Below are 21,697 nucleotides of genomic sequence, written 5' to 3'. Positions count from 1 at the left end.
CTCCACTCTGTGCCCCTCCCATGCTCGTGCTCTGACTCTGTCTCTCAATAATCAATAAATGTTAAAAAAAAAAAAAAAAAAGGAAATCTAAGTGAGAGATAGATGGCGGCCTAAACTAAGATTTGCTTGGTATACATAGTTTCATGTATTTAGAACTGGAGGTAGAATTTCCAGGACTTAATGGCTGGTGAAATGTGGAAAAGAATTGAGAGAAACTTAACCAACCATTTCTAAGGCCGTTGACAATGTCGTACGGTGGGTTTATTCCGTTTGTGGGTGTGTAATGGTGGCAGCAGGTTACAAATAGCGGTTGTGCAGAAGCAGGTGGGGACACCAGACTGACGTTCTTGGTCTCTTGCTCCGTTTGTTTCTTCCTAACCTGACTCTCAGGGAAGATGTTTTTAGATGCAGTCCCATACTTTGTTAGGCCATACTCATTTGAAAGGATGTGGAGAAGCTGGCTTGAACTCTAGGCAGAAATTTTCATCCTAAGGCACGGTAGTTGCTACCCACACTCGGCACTGCCATTTTTGTAAGCTGTGGTGGTCAAGACCCAGAAACTACTTTGTGTTTTCTGGGAGGCACATTTGTTGCTTGTTTTAAGTTTATTCCATGGCGTTTGCTTAGTGTTACTCTTACATTCCCTTATCTGACACAGCCTAAATTGTGTTCTCATGAAGTATGTGGGCCCTAAAGCTATAATACTTTAAAGTGATACCTGCAAGATGGTAGAATAGGAGTTCTCTACGGTCATCCCCTCACAGAACATTGATTTTGGTAGTCATCCACAGATAAGGGTTCCTTTGTGGGCATCTGGGAGTCCAGCAGAGATGTTCCAGCACACCATTGGGGGAAAAAAAAAAAAGAATAGATACATTGATGAGAGTGAGAGAAATGTTTTCAGTTCACTTTCACCACACCGTCTCTCAAGACAGCACAGCTCAGTGCCAAGAGCGACCCCCTGAAGCCTGCAATTTCACCCACAGGAATGTGTGAGTGAGTGTCTGGCTTTGCCAGCCATGCAGGACACTGCCCACGAAACCACTTCTGTCTCTTGTCACCTACGTCCCTGAAGTGATCTGCAAGACTGAGGGGTTGGGAGAGGCTGTGGGAACACATAAACCAGGGCTCATCTAAAGGGATGCTCTTTGTAGACACCCATCAGGAAGGCTGCCCACGAGTCGCTGGGGAGTCCTCACCATTAGGGCCCCTCAGCTGGCTCGCAGGCACCCCCAACACTCTCCATGTCTTGCCCAAACCCAGTCTGCTCGCCCACCTTGGCATGATTTTAGCATGTGCTCCTGTAGACGGTGAGACTGAGCCTTTGTAAATGGCCAGCAAACAAGTGCGGAAAGCCAGCAGAATTGCGGAATTGGGGAAAGGCTCACAAACTTGAGCATCTCAGAGTACCACCCTAGAGAAGACAAATGGGAGGCTCCTAGTCCCTGGGTTGGCTTTGTGGGATTGAGATAAAGCTTACAATCTTAAGAATTTACCCTCCAAGAGGGAACAAGAAGTGTGGAGAATGCATATCTGTAGAAAATGTTAGAGAAAGCCTTAGAATCCCACATCAGGCTCAGGGTGAAGATAACTCTCACAAAGTCATTCAGTAAAGACTGGAGGAGGTGACTGCTTCTTTAAATGTGAAGGCAGCAATGCAGGGCTTCAAGGAATACAAAATGAATGAATGAATGAATGAATGAAGCACAACATTACCACAGGAATATAATTTTCTAGTAACTGACCCTCCAGAAACAGAGATCTACAAATTGCCTGTCAACAAATTCAAAAAATTGTTTTAAGGAAGCTCAGTGAGTTTAAGAGACACAGACAACTCAAAGAAATCAGGAAAGCAATACTTGAACAAAAGGGGAGACACAACAGAGACAGAAGTTAAAAAGAGTGGAGAAACTTGTGTGCATTATGGGGGACCATCAAGTGTAACTTTTCATACTTTGGGAATCTCGTAAGAGAGACAGAGAAAAGAGCAGAAAGTTTATTTAAATGATAGTGGCTGAAAATTTCCCAAATTAGAGAAGAGAATGTGACATCCAGGTACATGAAGTTCATAAGTCCAAAAATTCAACTCAAAGAGGACTTTATTGAGACACATTATAATAAAACTGTCAAAAATCAAAGACCGAATTTGAAAGCAGCAAGAGAAAAGAAACTCACCTGATACAAGGGAACCCCCTCATCAGACTATCAGCAAATATTTCATCAGAAACCCTGTAGGCCAGGAGAGAGTGGGATGATATGTTTGTTCAGAGTGCTGAAAGAAACTGTTAAAACAAAACAAAACTGCCAATCAAGAATACTTTACCTAGCAGCACTCTCCTTCAGAAATGAAGACTAGATCAGGATTTTCCCAGACGAATAAAACCAGAGGGAGTTGACCACCAGACCTGCCTTATAAGAAATGTTAAAGGGAGTTCTTCAAGCTGAAATGAAAGGATCTAAGTAGTAACATGAAAACAAAGTATAAAATTCACTGGTAAGTATAGAATTAAATTCAGAATATTCTAATGTAATAGTGGTGTACAAGACACTTTAATATAAAAGTTAAAAGTGTTTTTTAAAACTATAGAGCTACAAAAATTTGTTAATGGATACACAGTATAGAAAGATGTAACTTACAGCATCAAAAATAAAATGTTGTGGAGGCAAAGATGGAAGAGTTTATATGGGATCAAAGTTCTTATTGACTTAAAATAGACTGTTATAACTATAAGATACGTAAGTTTCATGATCACCACAAAGTAAAAACCTCTGATAGACAAAAGATACAGAGAAGGGAATCAAAGCATACCACCGTGGAGTATCATCAGATCACAAAGGAAGATAGCAACAGAGTAAGAAAAGAACAAAGAAGCTACAAAAAGCCAGAAAGCAATTAACAAGGTGGCATTGGCAAGTCCACACTTGCTAATAATTATTTGAAATGTAGGTGAACTAAATTCTCCAATCAAAAAACAGTTAAGTGAATGGATTTAAAAAAAAAAATAAAAAGACCCACCTGTATGCTGCCTACAAGAGACACACTTCAGCTTTAAAGACACTCATAGGATCAGAGTGAAGGAATGGAAAAATATATCGCGTGCAAATGGAAACCCAAAGAGGACAGGGTAGCTATAATGGCATCAGACAATATAGACTTTAAGTAAAAAAACTAACAAGGGGCAAAGAAGATATTATATAATGAGATAAAAGGGTCAGTTCATCAAGAGGATATGACAGCTGTAAATACATAGGCACCCAACATCACAGCACTAAATACATTGGGCAAATATTATAAACCTGAGGACGGAAACAGACAGCAAAGCCACAGTAGTAGTAGAGACTCCCAGTACCGCACTTTTACCAATGGATAGATATCTAGACAGATTATCAATACGGAAATGATGGACTTACACTACACTTCAACTAAGAACTGGTTGAATCTTCTCTGAAAAGAGAAGATTAACAAACCTTTGGCTAGTCAAAGATAAAAAGATTCGAATCTTCTATAAATTCAGAAATGAAAGCGTACAACCGCTACATTACATACTGATTGCTACAATATACAAATGATCAAAAGAGATCACTACAATTACAGGTAAACAAATTGGGTAACTTAGAAGAAATGGATAAATTCCTAGAAACAGACAACCTACCAAGACTGAATCATGAAGAAAACAGAATAGCTGGACAGACCTGTAAGGAGATTGAATCCTTAATCAAATTTCCCAATAAAGAAAATCCCAGGACTAGATGTCTTCACTGGTGAATTCTACCAAACAAAAATTAATACCAATCCTTCTCGAAGTCTTTCCCAAAATTGAAAATGGAACACTTCCAAACTCACTTTATGAAGCCAGCATTACCCTGATACCAAAGCTATGCAGGGACACTATAAGAAGAAAAAATTACAGGCCATTATTCCTCATGAACATACATCCAAAAATCCTCAACAAAATACTGAAAAACTGAACTCAACATCATATTAAAAAGATCAGACACCATGATCAAGTGGGATTTATCCCAGGAATGAAGGATAGTTTCAGTATATGCAAATCAATCAATGTGATAGACCACAACAGAATGAAAGACAAAAATTGTGTGATTATCTCAAAATAAAAATATAAAAAGCATTTGACAGAATTCAACACTTTTTCATTATAAAAACTCTCAACCAAGTAGGTATAGAAGGAATATACCTCAACATAATAAAGGCCATATGTGACCAGCCCGCAGCTAACATGATACTCAATCATCAAAATCTAACAACTTTCTTTTAACATCAGAAAGGCAAGGATGCCCATGCTTAGCACTCCCATTCAACATTGTACTGGAAGCCCTAGCCAGAGCAATTAGGTAAGTAAAAGACATAAAATGCATCCAAAGTAAAATTGTTTGCAGATAGCATGATATTACGAAAGAAAACTCTAATATATTGTTAGCAAAATATTGTTCAACTAATATTAATACTTCAGTAAAGTTGCAGGATACAAAGTCAACAAAAATCATTATTTCTTTTTCTTTTAAACGTGTTATTTATTTTTGAGAGACCACATGAGCAGGGGAGGGGCAGGAGGGGGGGCACAGAGGATTCGAAGCTGGCTCTGAGCTGATAGCAGCGAGCCCAACGTGGGGCTCGAACTCATGAACCATGAGATCATGGCCGGAGCCAAAGTCTGACGCTCAGTGGACTAAGCCACCCAGGCGCCCCTGTATTATTTCTATATATTGGCAACAATGAACTATTTGAAAGAGGAATTAAGACCATTCCATTTACAATAGCATCAAAAACAATAAAGTACCTAGGAGTAAGTTTAACCAAGGAGGTGAAAGACCTGTATACCAAAAACCGATGAAACTAATTGAAGACACAAATAAACAGAAAGGTATTGCATGTCTTGGATTGGAAGAATTAGTATTGTTAAACTGCCCATACTGCTCAACGCAATGTATACATTTAATGTAGCCCCTGTCAAAATCCCAATGGCATTTTTCAAAGAAATGGGATAAAATAATCCAAAATTCACGTGGAACCACAAATGACTCAAGTAGCTAAAGCAATTTTAAGCAAGAAGGACAAACCTGGAAGCATCCCATTTCCTGATTTCAAATTCAAAGCGATCGTAATCAAAACAGTGTGGTAGTAGCGTAAAACGTACATGTAAACCAAAGGAATAGAATAGAGAAATAAATCCCCACATGTACATTTAACTCATCTTTGGCAAAGCATCAAGAGCATACCACTGGGAAAAGATAGCTTCCTCAATAAAGGTGCTGGGAAAGCTGGCTGTCTATATGCAGAAGAATAAAAGTGGATCCCTGTCTTATACCACTCACTCATCAGAAACTAACTCAAAATGCATACAAGATTTCAGTGTAACACCTGAGATATAAAGCTCTTTGATACTGGTCTGAGCAAGGATTTTTTAGAAAAGACACTAAAAGTACAGAAATCAAAAGCAAAAATAAACAAGGAAAATGACATCAAGTTTAAAAGCTGTGCACAGCAAAGGAAACAACTAAAGGAAAAGGCAACCTATGGAATGGCAGAAAATATTTGTAAACCATGTATTTTGATAAGGGTCTAAAGTCCAAAATCTGTAAGGAACACATTCAACTCAATAGCAAAAGAATAAATAATCCAGTTTAAAAATGGACAAAGGACCTGAATACATATTTCCCCAAGAAGACCTACAAGTAACTGTCAGTTATATGAAAAGTTGTTCAACATCAGTAATCATCAGGGAAGTACACATCAAAACCACAATTGAAATGTTACCTCACCTGTTAGGGTGCCTATTATCAAATAGACAAGAGGTAAATGTTAGCAAGCATGTGGAGAAAATTCTGAGAGCCCTTTTATACCATTGGTGGGAATGTAAATTGGTATAGCCATTATGGAAATACTATGGAGGTTCCTCAAGAAATTAAAAATAGAACTACCATATGATCTAGCAATCCCACTTCTGGATATATATCTAAATGAAATTAGTATCTTGAGATATTTGTACTCCTGTGTTCATTGTGGCAATAGTTACAATAGCCAAAATACAGAAATGATGGATAAGTACTGATGGATGGATCAGTATACACACACACACACACACACATACACACACACACACACACATACACACTGGAATGTTATTCTGCCATTAAAAAAAAAAACTCCAAAAAAATGTTGAGCTCCTAGAAACAGTGAGGGGAATGGTGATTGCCAGAGTCTAGGGAATGAGGGAAGAGAGGAGGTGTCGGTCTAAGGGTGTAAACTGGTGGTTATGACTAAGATGAGTAAGTTCTGAGGTTCAAATACATAGGAAGATGCCTGTGGTTAATGATACTGAATTTTAATAGATCTTAACTAGATCTTAGGCATTCTCACCACAAAACAACTGATAGATGCAGTAGTTAACTTGATTGTGGTAGTTGTTTTACCACCTATCAAGCCATCACACTTGATATGTATGTGTAGCTTTCTCAGTGAAGCTGCAGGGAAAAGCCAAATATGTCACCAGTGCCACAGTCGTAATTATTCCGGCATTAAGGTAAGTCTTGATAACTGGTAAGGAAAGTCAGCCCACCATGATAATTTCCCTCCCCCGCCCCTGTCACCAAAATGCCTTGTTCTTTTTCCAAGAAGCGGTTTAAAAAAAGAAGAAAGAAAAAAAAAATTATAGGGATTTCAATTGGAGTTGCATTAAATCTATAGTTTACTGGTGGGAGAATTGACATCTTTGTCGTTTTTCAGTAATTAATATTTTTTTCATACAGTTTAATTTTCTCTGTACTGTTTTTGCACATCTTGGGTAGATTTATTTCCAAATAATTTACTTTTGTTAGTTGAAGTGGCTTCCATTTTTATGTTAAATCTGGTTTTTTTTTTTAATATCTGTCGCTAGTATCTGTTGCTGGTAAAAAATGCGAGTGATTGTTAAATACCGATCTTGTACCTAGAGACTTGGCTGTGAAAGTTCTGTTATCCTATAATTTATCTACAAGTTCTTTTGGATTCTCTCAGTAGTAAGTCATGAATTGCATGTTATGACTTCTTCCTTTCTATCCCTTTGCCTCTCTATGCTCGCCGCCCTCCCTTAGCGTTCTGCAACGGCTAGGACGCTGTGCACGCTGTTCGCAGAGGTTATGATGGAGGGCAGCTCGATTCGGTGAGGTGCCGGCGGAGTCCTTCACCGTCAGGTTTCCGTCGCCACCCTTACCTCCGGCTCCTTCCTCCGGGCTCACTCTGCTCTGGCCGCACTTGCCTCCTTGCTCTGAATATACCAGCACGCTCCCACCTCCCGCCTTTGCATTTGTTACTCCGTGGGCTGGAAGGATGTAACTTCAGATGCCTGGCGAGGCTCACGTCCTTTAAATCTTCACTCTAACACCGCCTTTGCCTTAGCTACCCTGTCTTCGAAAACAAACAACTTTATTGCAGCGTGATTTTACGTATCAGTATCATTTGCCCGTTGCAGATATCCAGTTCACTAGTTTTTACTAGATTTGCGGAGCTGTACAACCATTGTCATTAATCAGTGTTAGTTTTCATCACCCTACTAATATCCCTGTGCCCAATTACTACTCATCTGTGTTCCCACCCCTACCCCAGGCAACCATGGATCTACTGTCTCCATAGATTTGCATGTTACAGACATTTCACATTAAATGGAATCCAGTATGTGGTCTCTTGTTTCTTATTTCACTTAACATAATGTTTTGGGGGTTCACCCTTGCTATAGTATGAATTGTATCTCATTTCTTTTTATGGCTGAATAGCATCCCACTGTATGGATGTACCACATTTTGTTTATCCATTCATCAGTTGATGGACACTTGGTAGTTTGTAATTTTAGGCTAGTATGAAAAATCCCGGCCACCCTATCTTAAGCAGTAACCCTTCTGCTCTCCTACAACATGCTTCCGGTGCTTCTCTGCCATATTTTAGATGTCCTTGTTATCACTGTTCAGCATATCACCTGTTTCAGAGATTTTTGTCTCAAGTTGATCACCGTTGTACACGGTTCTGGGAACTGCCTGGCATGTAGTAGGCAATCAGTAAAATTTGCTGAATCACTAAAGGGATAAGTGAATGGATGAATTGGATGTTTACACTATATTAAAAATATTTTTTTTATTTAAGTGGCTCTTTCTGGAATATTACAGTTTTTAACTTTCTCTGTGACAATTTGGGATAGTTCAGGCACTTTCCAGAGATTGCTGGTATTTGTAGGGTTTTTATCATGTGTGACTGTTTACTTATGTAGTTGTCAGTGTTATCATCACTCTGACACTGTGGTATGGGGTCTGGGCATGCCATTACGTGCCACACAAACACAGTGATCTGCTGTGGAAAGGGAGCTTGTCAGAAAGCACAGTACCCAAAAGCCTGCCTCGCTTCAGTCTTACTCCCTACTGGAAACTCACATTTTGGAGACATTTTTCTTGCATGTGGATGTTATGATTTGATAGAGGAAGTCTTCTGATAAGGTAGTACATGAATAAAGTTGACAGTCTGTTATTAACCCAATTCTTAAAATGCAGTCAGTTCTTCAGGTTGCCTCGTTTAGGTGTGTCATTATTTACAAAAGTAAATATAAATGTAATATATTAATTTTAATTTTTTAAGCATTTGTTTATTTTTGAGAGAGAAAGAGAGACAGAGAGTGAGCACGGGAAGGGCAGAGAGAGAGGGAGACACAGAATCCAAAGCAGGCTGCAGGCTCTGAGCTGTCAGCACAGAGCCAGATGCAGAGCTTGAACTCACCAACCTCGAGATATTGGCCTGAGCCAAAGATGGACATTTAACCAACGGAGCCATCCAGGCGGCCCTGTAATACATTAATTTAAATCATTGTTTTACAAAGCAGAGTATGTTTTAAGTATTCATTAAGAAGCTTACTGTTGAAAGCAGTGGTTCTCTACTCCCCTATACCTTTACGTTTTTATGTAAGTCAGATTTATTTTATATTTTAATTTTGTGTCCTAGTAAATAAAAACAGAAAATTTGACTTTAGCATTTTATCCTATGACTTACCTTTGGTATAGTGAAGAGAAGGCTCTTTTTTGTCTGTCTGGATTACTCATTTCAGCCTTGTTTATATTTTATAATATGCTAGTTTATTATCTGTTTTCATTATTTCCAGGTTTCTTTTTTCTATTGATCAAAGCTATATTTTAGATGATTACTTTTCTAGGACATTGTGACTCTTAGCATTCATGAATTATCTGTTCTAAAGCATATTTCTTTCAAGTCCATTGTCACTTTTCTCCTCCTTATAGTTACCGCGTTCAGTTCAGTGTTCCATAATATTGCCAATCTGTTTTCACACTTTAGATCTGTTGTTTTTTATGAATATCATTAAGCTTTAAATAGCTTGTTTCTTTGATGATTAATTTCTCTATATTTCTCTATATTTGGATTCTCTGAGGCAATAAACTAAACTTGAATATTAAGTTAAATAAATAGTACTTGAAGGCAAGATGTTGCTGGAATTTTTTATATTTTTCCGTTTTGTAACGAAATGCTTCAAAATAAACATACGGATTTACCGACTTCCAGTGGATGCGATTCGGTCTGAAAAGTTTCTCTCTCATGTTTTCTGAGGGGGTATTTCTTCTTTTTAAATGTTTTAACTGTCATCTATTTTTGGTGCAGATAAATACTGAGGAACATGTAGATGCAGCTGATCAGGAGGTTATCATATGGGACCGTAAGATTCCTGAGGACATCCTGAAGGAAATCGCCACCCCCAAGGAGGTACCAGCAGAAAGCGTTACTGTCTGGATCGATCCACTGGATGCTACACAGGAATATACAGGTGACTTCACATGAAAATTCACTTCAGACTTCAGATTGCCATTATATATTGGAGAATCAGAACAAAGACGGGTGGTATATACTTGGTGGGTAAATACTTTACCAATTTGGCGCAAACCTTTCCAATTAGGTTTTAAGACAGAGAGCTGGATTCATGCAGTGTGGTGTGAAACTTTTGGATGGACCCAGGTATTCTCAACCTTTTTCTCCCCCCAAAACCACTATATTATGGCATACTCCTAGTGGTGGTCGTGATTCACTATATCACTCACTGATCCTTCAGTGAAAAGACATTTTTATCAGTCGCAACAACAAAATGGTTCCTGTTGGACACCTGTTTCTTGAGGTGTTTGTTTACATACTGAGTTATTATATATTGAGGTGTACATTATTCAGGTATTTATTTATGTAGCCACAATATAATATTTACTCGTGATTTGAGGAATTGAGGGTTTATTGCATATACATTTATCTTTAGAATTCATCGTAGTAAGTCGTAGGCATCCAGGGGTAAGTAAGTAGCAACATGGAGAATTACTGCCCCCACCGCATTTTCTTTTTTGTTTGTTTGTATTGTTACCTAGGCCTAGCTCAGATTTCATTTCTGTGGATCCTCTCTCTTGCCTTGTTTCTTACACTGAGATATCCAATGCTTGCTTTTTCTCTGCTCTGTTGGTGTATATAGTAAAGGTAATTGCTTATCTATGTGCCCTCCTTCTAGATGGTAAGTTCTTTGAATGTGGGGCCTTCTACTTTTTCATCTTTGTGTTCTAGCCCTTAAGCACTGACCTTGATTGACCCATAATAGACACCCAGTAGGTAACTATTTGGAGAACAGGAGGAAGACACTAGGTGTCTAATAGCAACTGAAACTAGAAAGTATTTTGCGGAAGTAGGTAGTAGAAATACAGAATATTGAGGGATTTTTTAATAAAAATGTTTCCTAAACTGAGATTGGCCTGGTTATATAATAGTGATAATAAATGGGAGCGCCTCTCTTGTGCAGGGACTATTCTAAGTATTTAACTTGATTTTCAAATTTAAAACTAGTTTAAAATTACTTACTTTAATAATAACGTATGTTATTGGGGTTTTTTTGTTTTCTGTGTTTTTTTTTCTCCTAGAGGATCTTCGAAAGTATGTCACTACTATGGTGTGTGTGGCTGTGAATGGTAAACCTGTGCTAGGAGTAATACATAAGCCATTTTCTGAATACACAGGTAAGAGATACACTAGAGCTCCCAAGAGTTAACGTTACTAAATCATGTGTCCATAGTACTTACTGCCTTATCAGAATCGCAACTGTAGCTCAATAATTATTGAGGTCAGTCCCACCATACCTCACCCTTTCATTGGATACAGTGGGGATTTGGTGTTGGTAACGATAACACGTAATGAGGCAGAGCTTTCTAAACTCTCTTTAGAGGACAGAAACCGTGAATGACCATGAGAGATGGAGAGTGTTGAGGAATCCAGTTGGGCACACGCTGTGTTCCTCTCTGTTTCTCTTGTGCTGTGGCTGGGGCTAAGGTCCAGGGCTCATACACATTGGATTCCACGTGGGTTCTGAGATCTACCATCCAGTGGCCTTAGCCAAATCTGTTGTCGTGTCAGGAAACTGTGGTGGTTAAGGGCAATGGCAACCTGGCAACCTCAGCATCAAAAATGGATGGTGTCATGGTGACAGTCTTACTAATCAGGCTAATCCTCGTGTAGCCCTGGACACCATTCAGAGCTCCATTGGACCCTTGGCTCTCCCACCGTCTTGATGTGGTCATGTCTGTTAGCTTTGTGCAGAAGGCAGATCAGATCTGTGATGGTCACATTGGGAGTTGAGAGTGTGGAGGACCGTGCCAAAGAGCTTTCCGTGCAGCTCGGGATGACCTCGCCCAAAGCCTTGCAAGTGCCAGTGGACTGTGGCACATAATGGACACGGCCATTATGCTATGGTTTGCTAGAGAGACTAGCCACGGTCTTAGGATAGCAGTGATAGCGTGGACTGTAGTTACAAGTCCAGAAAGACACCATGAGTTGTCATGATGTACAAGTTGAGGGTGACAGTTAGTGGTGTCAGCGGTATCCTTGACAGTCTGAAGGGACTCCTCATACTTTGAATCGGTAGTTCCCATCAAGAGTCCTTTTGGCTCCACTCTGATGAGGTTCCTGATGGTGACAGTATCCATTTTGCCAGCGCCAGCATTGACCAAGTTTAGTGGGTCAAATAATGCCCCTTTCCAATTCATTTTCACTCCTGTGTTAGTTTTTTATGGTTGCCATAAAAACAAAAACACAAAAAACCCACAAACTGCCTTTGAACAACAGATATATAGTCCAACACAGTTTTTGGAGGCTTGGAAGTTTAAAATCAGTGTTTTGGCAGAGAAATGCTCTTTCTGAAACCTGTAAGGGGGAATTCTTCCAGGTTTTTCTCTTAGTTTCTACTAGCTTGACAACAGTCCATGGTGTTCCTTGGCTTCTGAACACATCACTGCAGTCTCTGCCTTCATCTTTTCACGGTATTCTGCCTGTGTATCCGTGGCTCTGTGTGGCTTCTCTTCTTACAAAGACACCATATTGGATTAAGAGTCCACCTCCCCGGTCATGACCTCATCTTAGCTGATTACGTCCACAGTAACCCCATTTCCAGTAAGGTCAGATTCTGCTATGCTGGGGATTAGGGCTTGAACATACCTTTTGGGGAACATAAACCCATGACATCAGAATTTTAGAATCTACCTTATTTGGAAGTCAGGTCTTTACAGGTGTAATTAAGGTACCAGGATGAGGTCCTCCTGGATTAGGGTAGGTCCTTAAATCAGCGAGAGTGTCCTTATAAGAAACTGAGGTTACAGAGACACACACGATAAGAGGATGGGAGGGCGAAGGCACAGAGATGGTGGAAGCTAGGAGAGAGGCATGAAATGAATCCTCCCGTAGAGTTTCCAGAAGGATTCAACCCTACCAGTATCTTGATTTTGACCATTGAGCCCTTCGGCCTGTGAGAAAATACGTTTCTTTCCTCGTAAGCCGCCCTGTTTGTGGTGATTTGTGGCGACAGCCCATACAGCACTGGCGCTTACTCTGGCCTTCTCCACTGCATGTCGGTGGTGTGGCTGCCACTGCCTAAAGAAGCTGGCTCTCTCTTGGGGCACCTGGGTGGCTCCGTCGGTTGAGCGGCCGGCTTCGGCTCAGGTCACGATCTCGCGGTCCGTGGGTTCGAGCCCCTCGTCGGGCTCTGTGCTGACAGCTCAGAGCCTGGAGCCTGCTTCTGATTCTGTGTCTCCCTCTCTCTCTGACCCTCCCCCGTTCATGCTCTGTCTATTCTTGTTTCAAAAATAAATAAACGTTAAAAAAAAAATTAAAAAAAAAAAGCTGGCTCTCAAGTGGACAGAAATGGAGACAAGGTTAATTTTTGATGACTCTTAACATTTATTTGCTTTGCAGAATAACCTTGCGTCCCAAATTCCAGCTGCTCTGAGATAGGCTGAACATATACTTGAATGTTGGCTCTGTGTTTCAAGACCACATCTGCTTTGTGGTGTTTGACTTTTTATCTTCTTTTCATAATTCAGATAGTTTTTACAGTTGACAGTTTGATGAGCTACAAAAGATTGAGGCCATTACTGCCGACAGGGTGCCTTAAAATAAATTATATAATTGCCTTATGGTTTGTGGATTGCTTTCACATATGTCCTTTAATCCTTACCGAGTAAGTTAGGATACGGGTTGGGCCGCTAATTTAGGCTTCTGTAACAAAATGCACCAAAATGCCAGAGGTTCGGCAAAATAGTTGATTTCTCCCTTCTCTGACAGCGTGCATGCAGGCAGACCGGGCATGCAGGCTGTTCTCGTTTGCTGTGCTCAGTTTTGCTGCCCGCTTCTGCATGACTGAGGATGGCCCCCTGCTTCTTTCACATTCCACCAGTGCAGAGGATCCAGAAGGGAGACGTGGAGGACATTGTCCACTCAGGGTTTGACCTATAAGTTGCACACATCGCTTCAGCTCACGTCCCATTGACCAAAATGTAGCTGAAACCAGCTGCAGGGGAGGCTAAGAAATGTAGTCTTTATTTTTGGTGGGCATCCAAGCATCCAGTTCAGGGATTCTGTCACTTCGGGGAAAGTAGGGCGAGTGGATATTGGAACATAACTCAACTTAGCAGTATTGCTACACTTAGTATAACTCATGAGGGAAGGATACACTTACTACTGATACTCCCACTTACGGATGAGAAAATGGGACTCAGAAGTTTGATATGTGCCTCAAGGCGGAGCAGTTAACCTGACAAATACTACGCAAATCAGTACATCACGCCATTTTCACAACTCCACGATTCCTAACATTTGGATAGTGTTTAACTGTTTGAAATACACCCGAGTTCTCTCATTTGAGGCTTGTGATAACTCTGCGACAAAGCAAAGTGTTGTTATTGCCATTTTTTATAGATGAGAAAAGACGCTGAGCAGCTCTTACGAAAGCCACATAGTTCAAAGTGTTACAGCAAGAGCTAACTACTCCTTATTAATATCTGATATTTGTTTAGTATTTTCACAGTTTATGAAATGTACTGACATTCATTCCAAACTCAAAATACCCCTGGAAAGCGTATAAAAGATGAATTACGGTGACTTCCAATTTAAAAAAGAGAAAACAAACATATAAAGGCGATGTACAGGGCTTAAGTCTTTGAAGTCCTGTCTCAGTTTTTTTCTTTTACTTTTTTTTTTTTTAATTGAAGTATAGTGGACTCCTCCTTTGACAGTGTTGCTCATTGCCTATCTGTATCAGTTAGGGTTGCATTTAGCTGCATACAAAATAAATCTGATTACAGTAGGTAAACAAGTAAAGGTTTTATTTTCCTCACATAGTGAGATGGCCAAAGGGCAGGGTGCTTCAGTGGCTTTATGATCCTCTTAGGCACCTGACTTCTTGCTTCTTTCCTTAGAAGGTGGCTCTTTGTTTGTAGCCTCACGGAGATGGGTGCTTCTAGTTACAATGGCTCTGTTCCAGGCTGGGAGAAAGAGGAAAGAAGAGGGACGAAAGATCTCTTCCCAGATATTCTGTGTTAGGAAAGAGTAGCCTGAAGCCCCCTGCTTCTTCATCTCGTTGGCCAGAGGTCACATGGCACCCTTAGCTGCAGACAGCCTGCTGCTCCAAAGAGAGTAAGAATCGTAATACAGGAAACGCAGAGAAAGTTGACACAGGATAGGCAAATAGATTCACATTCTTGGAGCCCTGATTTCCACATCTGTTCATTCTAGGGGTAGGGGAGAATAAGAATAATAAAATGCCCATGAAAAAAAAAATCTTTATGCTGTAAGAACATGTATCCTCTCCCCCTATAGTCTTACCTCCTTTAAAATAAAAAAGCCAGAAGTTTCTAACTTAGGAACAAGTTGTGTTCCAAAAACGTTCCTGTAAGTTATGATAAACTGCCCTGTTCTTCTGTGAGGCAGCCGACTTGCCCTGTATGCTGGAACACACGGTGCTTGCTAGTGAGCGGACATTCCAGAAGAATCGATATGTCCTTAATTAGGTGCGGGTTGACCTGTTATTCCTGGATTGAAGCTTTGTTTGGCTTGTGTCCTCTTTTTGGACTGTTATTTTCAGATCCAGCCTGTGTATTGATGTTGGCAGAGTACCAACTGTCAAGTATTAAATGTTTACCAGAATTTAGCTACACTTGACTCTAATGGGAGCTAGATAGTATTGTTATTGGCAGTAGTCAGAGCCAAACTGATCCAAATCCTTATCATACCTAGCTAGAAGTAATTCATTGCCTTTGAAATTCTTAGAAGCAACAGATACTTGCATAGTATTTTAACAGAGTAATGTATAAATGTGTAAGTGTAGTGTATCCACGCAGGGGAAATTTGTAGCTGTTAGAAAGAAGTTACAATGTCTGAGGTCTGTGTTAGCAAAGTACCAACCACTTTTTATCTCCTACTGGGCTTTTTTCTTTCTTTCTTTCTTTCTTTCTTTCTTTCTTTCTTTCTTTCTTTCTTTCTTTCTTTTATTTTTTAGCATATCTTACAGATAGAATGAGTCCATTCTTTTAGCTGCTATTTTACCTTTTCATGATTACCTCTTCACCAACAATCATTTATTTAAGCACCTACTGAATTTTTAAAGTGCTTGAAATAATTTGTCTGTGTAAGTGTTATAAGAGAATGTACTGAGATTATGTAACATGAAGTATATTTTTAAAATATTAAATTAGTAATTCTTACCTAAATTGTTCTGATACTATCAAGAGATACTGTCTTTATTCTCTTAGACAATACTGACCTCTAGAGATGTAGCACTGTAAATTCACTTCTTAGTAGAACCATGGTTTTTGATCATTTCTAAAAAGAATTTAGAGAATTTTTTTTCTTCTTCTTTCTCGTTTTTTAACTTTTATGAATAATTTCAAACAAACATAAATTGTACTGAATTTCCACATGCTCTTTCCTCTGGATTTAACAGTTGAACATTTTTATGTTTGCTTCCTTTTTTTTTTTCATGTGCTTTAAAGAAAATTACAAGGATCATGACAGTTTATCCCTATATACTTCACTGTGCATCTCTAAAAAGGACATGTTTCTACATAACAGTTCTGTTAACATTAAAATTGATCCAATACTCCTGTTTTCCCTGGTTGTTTCTTTTTATTTTATTTCATTTCATTTCATTTCATTTCATTTCATTTATTTTGAGAGAGAGAGAGTAAGAGTGTGTGCATGAGTAAGGGAGGTGCAGAGAGAGAGAGAGAGAGAGAGAGAGAGAGAATATCCCAAACAAGGTCCACACTGTCAGCACGGAGCCCTCTTCGGGGCTCGAACTCACCAGACTGTGAGATCATGACCTGGGCTGAAAACAAGAGTCGGATGCTTAACCAACTGAGCCACCAAGGCACCCCTTCCCTCAATTGTTACTAAAGTGGATTTCACAACTGGTTACTTCAAACCAAGATCCAGTCTTATGACATGCATTTTTTTGTTGCTCTGTTAAGTTCTCTTAAAAAATTTTTTTTTCAACATTTATTTATTTTTGGGACAGAGAGAGACAGAGCATGAACGGGGGAGGGGCAGAGAGAGAGGGAGACACAGAATCGGAAACAGGCTCCAGACTCTGAGCCATCAGCCCAGAGCCTGACGCGGGGCTCGAACTCACGGACCGCGAGATCGTGACCTGGCTGAAGTCGGACGCTTAACCGACTGCGCCACCCAGGCGCCCAAGTTCTCTTAATCTAGAACAACCTCTAGTCCTGTTCTTCCCTGTGACATTACTTGTTGAGATCAAGTTACTTGTTACATAATGTCCTGCTCTTTGGATTTCTCTGATTATTTGCTCGGGGTGTCCTTTAACTTGTTTATTTTTCATATCTTTTTCTTCTAAAGTGCAAATTAGATCCGAAACCTTGACTGGCTTAAGGTTAGCATTTTTGTCAATACATTGTAGATACTCATCATGTACTTCCTGCTGCATCATTTTACATGACGTATCCTATCTTGTCTCATTACTAGTGATGCTAAGATGTTTAAAGTGGTCATGACTAGATCTGCTATAAATTATTTTTATTCTCTGGCTATCAGCAGGTAGTCTGGAGAAATACTTTGGTACCGTTTGAGATCAGGATTCCATTAAGCCTTTCACAAAATAGTTTTAAGATCTATTAAAGCTGTGGGCCACCTGGGTGGCTCAGTTGGTTAAATGTCCAGCTTCGGCTCAGGTCATGATGTCACAGCTCATGAGTTCGAGCCCCATGTCCAGCTCTGTGCTGACAGCTCAGAGCCTGCTTCAGATTCTCTCTCTCTCTCTCTCTCTCTCTCTCTCTCTCTCTCTCTCTCTGTCTCTGCCCCTCCCCTGCTCACACCTCCGTCTGTCTCTCTCAAATATAAATAAACATTTTTTTAAAAAGATCTGTTAAAGATGTAAAATGGAATTTTCTAAGTCTGTGTGTTTTTTCAAAAAAACTGTTTTCAAAACTAAAATTCGTGTGTAGAGCAATTTCATCAACTGGAATTGTTGATCCTGAAATGTAGTTCCTACTAGAAAGACAAAATACATAGTTAACTTTTTTTTCTTTACCAATTTCTGAGTAAGGACTTTGGGTAAAAATGACCTCCAGCGGAAACAGATGTTATTTTTTCCAGGAAGAGCAGGATTTTTCCTTTATTTTTTTAATATCCTTGACATCTCATGGATTTTTATGTATTCAGTGTGATTCAACCTACAGTTATTATTTTTAAGTTAAATTTGTTCTTTTTGTTGCCTACTCTTTATTAAAATACCTTTGTATACAACTTTTTTGTTTAAATGCCATTCATTATGTAGTCCTTAGGTATCGTCCGTTGGGTCTCCCCTATGAGCAGCAAAGAAATTAGCTTCCTTTAGCCTCCTTGACCACCATCCCATTTTAGTCAGTCGTAGCTTTTTCGACCTGTGTCTTTCTGCTCTTCAGCTCTTTAGATTTACATGGTATCCTTTGACTCTAACCAATCAACTGTGATTGGTTTACACACTTTGATTCTTACACACAGATCATTTACACACTTTGATTCTTCCGAAACCTTTATTCCTGTCTTTGGTTTCCTCTTAAATCCCCAGTTAAATTTATTCAGTGCTGACCAACAGTGCTTTTGCTGAGTGTTCTTCAGTCCTCCTTTAGTTGGCTAAAGCTCATCCTCTAATGGATTACTTCAGAAGAGCTAGCACATAGCTGTCCTTCCTATTATCTGAGTTCTTAACGTGTTAAAAGCTCTTCCTGTAGCCTTGATACATGAAAGACTCAGCTACTTCCAAACTCTTTGGTTTAGCCCTCTATCTTTGGGTGGTCTAGCAAATTTCCATAAACTTGAGGGCTTACAACAACAGAAATTTATTTTCTCGCAGTTTTGGGGCCAGAAGTCTGATACCAAGTTGTTAGCAGTGCCGTGCTCCCTCTTGAAGACACTCCTTGCCTCTTCTAGCTTCTGGTGGTGTGAGACATCCCTTGGTGCCCTGGTTTGTAGACCCATCACTCCATGCCACCTCCTTCCCATTCTCTCGGTCTGTGTTTTGTGTGTCCTGTTTTTGTAAGGACACCAGTCACTGAATTTAGGGCCTACTCTAATCCAGTGTGACCTTGACTTGAATTACATCTGCAAAGACCCTGTATCCAAATGAGGTCACATTCCAAAGGTTCCTAGCAGGCATGAATTTTAGTAGGACACTGTCTTACCCCCGCTGTACTCTTTTCTCTTGGTTACTGGTAGAAAATATTGAACTGATTAATATCTGTGCGGGTGCACGTTGAATCCCGTTGGCAGCGAAGCCGATAATCCGATTTTCTTTCCTTTGTAAGGAGCTTGGTGTTTTTGCGTGGAGTGCCAAGGAACTTTATCTTGAAAGTCTAATAATGGAACTCTAGATGTCAGATACAGAGTTGGCTTTCTGGGCAGATGTCTACACAGTGTGTCTCTCCGTGTGGACATTTCGGTCCTCTTTTCTTTCAGGCATGATCTTTTGGACCGTAATTTTACAACGGGTTCTATCTCATGGCTTCTGGTTCCCTTTTTCAGAGACCTGCTAATATGTATATACTGACTCTTCTTCCGCTGACGTCTGTGTGTCGCCTTCTCTCTGGTCCCTTTAATCAGTTTTCTCATTTTCGCTTATCCTTTGCCGTCCTCCTTGCCTGCTCTGATTTTGGGCCACGCTGTTGCCCTTCCGTATATCCCACCATCTAGGGCTAAGTCTTCAGCCATCTTGTGTTTCTGTTGTTGTTGTTGTCGTTTTCAATTTCTTCCCCGCGTTACGTGAGGGCCCATTTCGTTTCACTACGTTCCTACTTCTCTACCTGTCCTCAGTTGTTTCTTTGTTCCATGGTGTTCTTTTGGGTTTTTTTTCTTGTTTCTTTCTTGTTTCTAAATTCTTTCTTTCTTTCTTTCTTTCTTTCTTTCTTTCTTTCTTTCTTCTCTAGAATATTGTGTTACCGTTTTATTCTGCTTGATCTATGAGCATTTTCAAGTAGCTTGGAACGTTTCGACCTTCATTCATTGTGTTTTCTTCTTCTGGTTTCAGCGGACTTTGCAGTAGTCCGCATTTCTCATTCCCATTTGGGCCGCGGCACGGCCGTTGCGGAGTTGTGGGAAGGTGTTTGGGTGGTTCTCAGCCCAGGAGCTTTCTTCTCGTTAGGGTGAGGAAGACATTATCTTTGTTAGCAGGCATCTTGTTTTGTTTCCACCCTTCTGCTTTCTTATTTCAGGAGGGCCCTTATCTCCAACTCCTCCTTTTCTTTAGTTCTGTTTGCAGTCTCCTGTCTTTGTCTCTCGTGGAGACACTCATGGAGACACTTCCCGATAGGTGTCGTGTGCCCTCAGGACTTCACTTGGGCTCTGTGTCTTCTCTTGGCCTCCTCTTGTCGCCACTCTCTTGCCACATTTCAGGCCCGCTTTCAGGAGTTCGCATCTCAGATGGGACCTTTTCCCTCTGGGGAGAAATCCCAGCCACTGTTCTCTGACTTCTCCCACCACCGAGAGTCCTCCAACCTCTTGGCATGTCCGGAGCTCCTGCCGCAGTCCCCACCCTGGGATCAGCCGCGGCACTCATTCTGCTGACCTTCAGTGTTTACTTCTCTTCTTTCTCCGAAGTTTGCGTTTGTGACCAGTCTCCATCTTCTACTGATTCCTTAGCTGTTGATGAAGGGTGTTCGTATTTGTCCTCCTTGTTGCTGTGTGTGGTTTTTAGAAAGAAGTGTGACAGGAGTCCAAGAGCCTGCCATCATCTTCGGGGAACTCAGAAACCCCGACTCCGCTCACTTTTTTGATGTTTTCCTGCAGCCAGGAGTAAGTGGTAATGCAGCTGCTGTCGTCCGGACAGCATGTAGCCATGGCGGACTGTTTTTCCCCGTGGTGAGTGACTGCTAGAGCACCAAGCTAATGGGGATGATTCTGAGTAAGTCCGTTCTCTTGTATAGCTTGGTAGTCACTGAGGAAAATTTGCAAGCCGAGAAAAAACATTTCAAGCCATCTCGAGGGTCTCCTCACCTTCTTATAAGTTCCTGTTCTATTTCGAAATCTAGAGCATTTTTTTACGCTCTCCAACAAAGCAGATACATAACCCTGACTCCCCCCTTGAGCTGCCTTATGTTTATAAAGCTCCCTTACGAGATGGGTCCGATATGTAAATAATTGAAACTACGAACGTATCAGAAATAGGGGTAGTATAGGAGCAAAACCTGTTTTAAGTTGTTAATTATCCAGGGTGACTAGTTTTGCTGCTTATGTCCTGGGTGGTCACAGGGGGGGTTCCCCAGAAGCCAGACTTTTGATGTGGAGATGAGCACGCAGGATGTTTCCTGAAGAGTTATTTGTGTAGGGGAGGGGAAGACGCTGGCCGAGCTACAGGGAGATTGGGGTGCAATCCCAGTGAGCACTCAGCAGCTCACAAGGAGCTCTGGAACCTGGGCGTCGTTAAGTCTTTAGTAGCCACTATCTCTGGTTGGGCAGGATTACGCGGCCTTTTTTAACTTGGTCTTCATATTTGCCTGTTAGTGTAAAAAAAATACTAAATACTACTCTGGTTCTCAGAAAAAAAATATTTCCGTTTTGGAAAAAAAATACAAGCAATTCTGTGTAAAAGGATATTTTTCCAGTCAACACTTTGTACGTTGAGTTTTAGTTTCAAAAAGCTTCAGTGCTGTTAATGGGTATTATATTTGCTTTTCAGCTTGGGCCATGGTAGATGGTGGGTCCAACGTGAAAGCCCGCACTTCCTACAACGAGAGGACCCCGAGGATCGTTGTGTCACGCTCCCATTCAGGAATGGTCAAGCAGGTTGCTCTTCAGACTTTTGGAAACCAGACCACCATTATCCCAGCTGGTGGTGCCGGTATGTTCCTACCCCCCTTGTGGCGCCGG

The 21,697-nt window shown here is 40.6% G+C and overlaps 1 protein-coding gene across 9 annotated transcripts in view; it reads left to right on the top strand.

Annotated features, from left to right (window-relative positions):
• BPNT2 (3'(2'), 5'-bisphosphate nucleotidase 2) overlaps positions 1 to 21,697 on the top strand; it is a 36,463-nt gene that overhangs the window by 7,250 nt on the left and 7,516 nt on the right. For 8 of the 9 annotated variants that reach the window (XR_006300449.1, XR_006300448.1, XR_006300445.1 and 5 more), the window contains exons 2-4: positions 9,650 to 9,812; positions 10,936 to 11,031; positions 21,507 to 21,668. Coding sequence is in view for 2 of the 9 variants with exons in the window: in XM_043601113.1 (XP_043457048.1) it covers positions 9,650 to 9,812; positions 10,936 to 11,031; positions 21,507 to 21,668 (421 nt within the window). In the remaining 7 variants the exon portion in view is untranslated. The remainder of the gene's footprint in view (positions 1 to 9,649; positions 9,813 to 10,935; positions 11,032 to 21,506; positions 21,669 to 21,697) is intronic. The other variant, XM_043601115.1, reaches the window with a different exon arrangement.

The sequence above is a fragment of the Prionailurus bengalensis genome, chromosome F2 (assembly GCF_016509475.1).
Source record: "Prionailurus bengalensis isolate Pbe53 chromosome F2, Fcat_Pben_1.1_paternal_pri, whole genome shotgun sequence".
NCBI lineage: Eukaryota > Metazoa > Chordata > Mammalia > Carnivora > Felidae > Prionailurus > Prionailurus bengalensis.
Note: the sequence above shows the minus strand (reverse complement) of the source record. Positions and strands in the feature narration are given on the sequence as shown.